This window comes from Ambystoma mexicanum, chromosome 14 (assembly GCF_040938575.1).
Source record: "Ambystoma mexicanum isolate Mex_15411 chromosome 14, UKY_AmexF1_1, whole genome shotgun sequence".
Taxonomy (NCBI): Eukaryota; Metazoa; Chordata; class Amphibia; order Caudata; family Ambystomatidae; genus Ambystoma; species Ambystoma mexicanum.
The window spans coordinates 108,767,909-108,772,552 of record NC_090940.1 but is presented as its reverse complement, the minus strand read 5'-3'; the positions used below and the strand labels follow the sequence as shown (position 1 = coordinate 108,772,552).

Below are 4,644 nucleotides of genomic sequence, written 5' to 3'. Positions count from 1 at the left end.
AGTTGAGAGTAATTGCTTCTGTTGAGCCTTGCCAGCTCCCATGGTTGTGTAATGTGGTACTGCTATGTATTCATTATTCATGAGCAAGGTTCAATGCTCGGAGCGCAGGTGTGCTGGTGCTTTTCCCCCTTTCACTTAACCAGTACTTTGTAACTGTAGTTACTGCAGTTATTGGGGAGTATTAGCCAGTGGGTACGGTTTGCTATAGTTATAGTAAGCCCAGTCAACAACTTGCTTCTCGTGCGCATGTGCATAGCTTGCACCAAAAATCTAAAATACACATTTTGCGGAGTGGACGGAGAGTGGCAGTCCTGCAGGAGAGTCTGGAAAGTCTGTTACCCATTTCTACTGATTTCTGTGTGGGGGAGGACCCTTACATAAACCCCTTCCATCCGCGGAGCGGACGGAGAGTGGCAGTCATGACTGTCAGGGCTGCAAGGGCAAACAGAGAAATGCGGGAAATTGACATCAACCTGGAGCAGAATGACCCCCCCGAGAGAGGAAGAAATGGAGGAAGAGGGTAGACACCTGAGGAGCGCCAAACCTAACCAGAAACAGCAGGGCCAAAAACAACAACAAACATTAACCTCCAAGGAACATCTTGTGGCAAACATGGGTTTGCTTCAAATGGGCTCCCCAAAGCTGACGATGCAGCAAGAGCAAGCGACCATCACAAAGGCGAAACCCATCAAAAGCAAAGTCTACCGGCCACCAGTGGTCTTAGAAGACTTAAAACCAGCCCAACATGGCCCCCAGCGACGATCATCCTTACCTGGAGGGGCGACTGAAGTGCTGTGGGCAAAGAACCTGGAAGTCGGGACAGCCGAGGCTTTCTTCCTGCCGGAAAGATGCCCTGTCGCCACTCCGAGCCGCTGTGGTTGAGCAGGACCCCGCAGAGGCGGCCCTCGAAGGGGGACTGCGGCCCGCGTGGGACGGCGAGGGGCTGACGGAGTGGGAGGGCACAGCTGAGGAGGTTGGAGCCGTCGGGAGAGCGAGCCTTGGAGTAGGAGCCAGGCTCGACGGCCCGGCGCAGTCCTCCATACTTCCCTCCCCCCTCGGAGCGCCGCAGGGCGCTCCCCGCCCCACTGCGGAAGCTCTCGGAGGAGGGCTGCTGGGCGTGGATGTTGCTGAGGGAGGGAGGGGAAAGGAGGAGGACGGTGCAACGGCCTCAGGAGAGGCAGAGCCAGAGGAGGCGGCGGGCCCCCCACCTGAGGAGAACAGGCAGGGGGAGCCCGATAGAGAGTTGCACACTCCAAGGGCATCACCGCCGTACCCACCAGCTGAAGTGAAAGTGAAAGTGGTGGCTCTCATTCACAAAGAGGCGGAGGAAAGTGTAGAGACCAGTCTGGTCTCAGAAAAAATCAATGAACATTGGAAATCCAACCCTAATAAAAAGAAAAGACAGAGAACAAGTTCTTTGCCCCTTAAGAAACACAAGAGCCGCAAAATAACGAAAAATAAGATCAGTATCAGAACGAAAAAAATGCCCCAGAAGCTCGAACAGCAACAAAAAACACCAGGGCAATTCATGGACAAAATAAATGAAAACGTGCCACAGAGAGGAGAAGGAGGGTCATTTAAAAATTCTATAAAGGACTACTTCTATGCAAACATAAGGCAAAAAGCAGCAAAAGAGTACTCCCAGAGGGAACTTACAGATCTTGAAATACTGGAAGCTTTAAATGATTGCTTACCGGTAGCAAAACTATGCAGAGTTGAGCACTACGTTAGTGATAACCTGTCATATAGTAAAAGATTGGCCCCAGAAGGCAGTAATGAGGCACAAGGACAGCCAAGTGTCAAAGAGAGGGCTGAGGGGGAATCACCGAGCTCGACGCCGCCCCAAAAGAGTCTTATGAATTCACCAAGAGGCCAGTTAAATCCGGAGCCGACAAAAGACACAGAGAAGGGGGAACATAAGAGAAATTCGGACAAAGAGTCAGAAATGGGGGCTGTCATGTCTCAGTGCAAAGGAAACCCCCATACCATTCAAGAGGAGAGCCTTACTAAAGCTGACACGGAAGGTCCAAATGGCTTAACAGAAAATGATGAAGGCTCCTGCAAGCCAAATCCTGCAACACCCTCACCCCCTGAGGGTACAGCCCCGAACGTAGACAACTTCATAGGAACAGACAGAGACAAAGTCCACAAAACCCCAAATAAAATGCTGGTGCCTGAAAAACTCAATCAACCAGGGCTCCCCAAAGCCCAAAGAGAGAGCACGACCATAGAAAGGCCATCCACAGCAGGCACAGACGATCTAAATCAAGATAATCTAATGAGACCCCAAATCAATCAAAACCTGAACATGGGGGAAATGACAACCGAAGTCCCCATTTCGACAAAAATCGAAAAGGAAGAGCCTCATCAGAAACAACAAGGCCATCTCGAGGCCACTGGGCAAATCAGACCACAATGTTAACTGAATCACCCATAAGAAGAATCTCACCACATCAACTGACTAGCCCGACGGATCCCTCAAATAAAAAAAAAATTGACTTATTGTCAATTATGTCATCAGTGAACATTGCATTGGCACCATTTATGAAGCTTTACGAAACTATTGCTGACTCCTTGAAAGACCATACAAGCACCCAAGCGATGATCCGCAGCAAAGTTATCTTTCTAGAAGCATTTGTCATGGCTTTGGAAGCCAGAAAAACAAGCACAGTCATAACAAACGATGAGGGCTCGTCCTCCCGACAAAAAGAGCAGTATGGAGAAAAAGAACAAAGACTGGTGGGCAAAACAACGGGGACTCAAACTATAGCTACAATAGACCTTACAACAAATAATTTACCAACAGAGTGTGTAAATAAAGAGGCGAAGTTAATATCAACCGGGAGACAACCAACAAAGAGACTATCACCTAGACAACCCACTATTGGAAACCAAACTGCAGAAGGTATTTTTCAATTTTTTACACGCCCAGTAAATCAAAAGGAAACATCACTAATGAAAGCCAAAGAACTAGAGTCGAGGCAAACAAAAAATTTAGAAGTATCAGAAAAAAGAACCTCCAGTCTATCACCATCAATAATTGAACGTATTGAAAACGAAGAATTGATTAACCTGAGCCAATACCTGCCAGAAAACACTCCTATGTGCCTAAAGGCACATAGCCCCAGTGACGCTTTAACTTCACAATCACACAAAGAAAAAGAAAATACAGCAATCGCAGGGAGACATGAAGAAGCGACTGGAGAAAAAGCAGTAAAAAATTCTAGGGAAAACGAGAAAAACACAAAGAACAAGGGCGCTAGATCAATTGAAACAGATAGACAAAGCTAAAAAGGATGATGAAAGAAACAAAAAAAGAAAACGAAAGGACGAGATCGAGACCCAGAGATAATCAGACCCCAAGAAATCGGAAAAAAGAACAAAGACATAACTCCTTCAAACAGAAAGATGGTGAACTTAGTAAATCAAGAAGGAGATCAGAAGATAAATGGGATGAGCAAGAACATAAAAGAAAACCGTACAGAAATACATCACCAAGGAGACCTCGTTCTCAATCCAGGAACGCCCACAACAAAACCAATGCTGAAAAACGACTCAGCCCATCACAAGATAAAGGAGAAACGATCTTTCGGTACAGATCCAGAACGCAGCAATACAACTTAAAACGGAGAAAAGTGGACAAAGCTAAATGGCGCATAAAGCTGACACAAGTGAAAGAAAGCAGAGATGAAATAACCCTGAACCGAAACTCGGTGTTAAAACTTTTTAAATACATTCAAAAGTTGAATCATATAAAATCAGAAGACCTGCTTGTGGTAGAACCCAGCCATGTAAACGCAAAAGCAAAAACGGTACTCTACGTAACATCAACAACGTTCAAAAACTTGATTCTCGATTGTAGTGAAGAGCTGGATGAACTGGGCTATGACGTCAAAGTGCAATCAGCCACAAGCGAAGAAGACAACAAAAGGGAGGCTGAAAACAAAGGGCGCAATACGCCCAGCGGAAAACAAGTAGTCAGACACCTAAAAAGCGCCATAGCAACAACCGGCCATAAGAAATCTCCTGCAAAAAACAAGGAAAGAGCAAGAGCCCTGGAACCTGAAGAGAAACTGAGGGAAAACCAACAAGCCTCCAAAGAAAATAAAAACTACGAAAGTTCCACAAAAACCAAAGATACAAAAAAACTTAACAATGCCAGGATAATCCCAGAAACAGCGGCCAAACTTTCAACAGAAAAAGTCCTACAAAAAAGATGTGAACCCATGAAAGGCATATGGTCCTGGTTGCCTAAAACTCCGAGGGAAAAAAAGCAAATATAACAATCCGTGAGAGACGAGCACATCCTTCAAGATAGACACTGGTCGACCCTCCAAAAGTGCGAACTAAAAATGTGCTCGTGGAACACGAGAGGACATACCCACCTACTGTCTCCAAGTGACATGGACCTGGGGTCATATGACCTATTATGCCTCCAAGAGACCTGGCTGACCGAACCCCCTGCAATAAGGGGGTTCAAAGTCATCCTTGCACCAGCCAAACAAGGACGTCGAGGAAGACCTTCATCGGGTTTACTGATTCCGTCTAAAAAAGACTCCGGGATCAAATTAGAAGAAACATTGATCAGCAACCAATTGATTCTGATGGTCAAGGCGTCATGGACCCGACAGAATACCGACAAAA

At 46.3% G+C, this 4,644-nt stretch overlaps 1 protein-coding gene across 1 annotated transcript; it reads left to right on the top strand.

Moving 5' to 3' along the window:
* The first annotated feature begins 3,296 nt into the window (after positions 1-3,296).
* Positions 3,297-4,283, top strand: LOC138527171 (uncharacterized). Its single transcript, XM_069638278.1, has one exon. The coding sequence runs from the start codon at positions 3,297-3,299 to the stop codon at positions 4,281-4,283; it is 987 nt and encodes a 328-aa protein (XP_069494379.1).
* Positions 4,284-4,644: the final 361 nt, after the last annotated feature.

Excerpts from the sequence above, each read along its gene's own strand:
- LOC138527171 (XM_069638278.1), top strand. The coding sequence starts at position 3,297 with ATGATGAAAGAAACAAAAAAAGAAAACGAAAGGACGAGATCGAGACCC.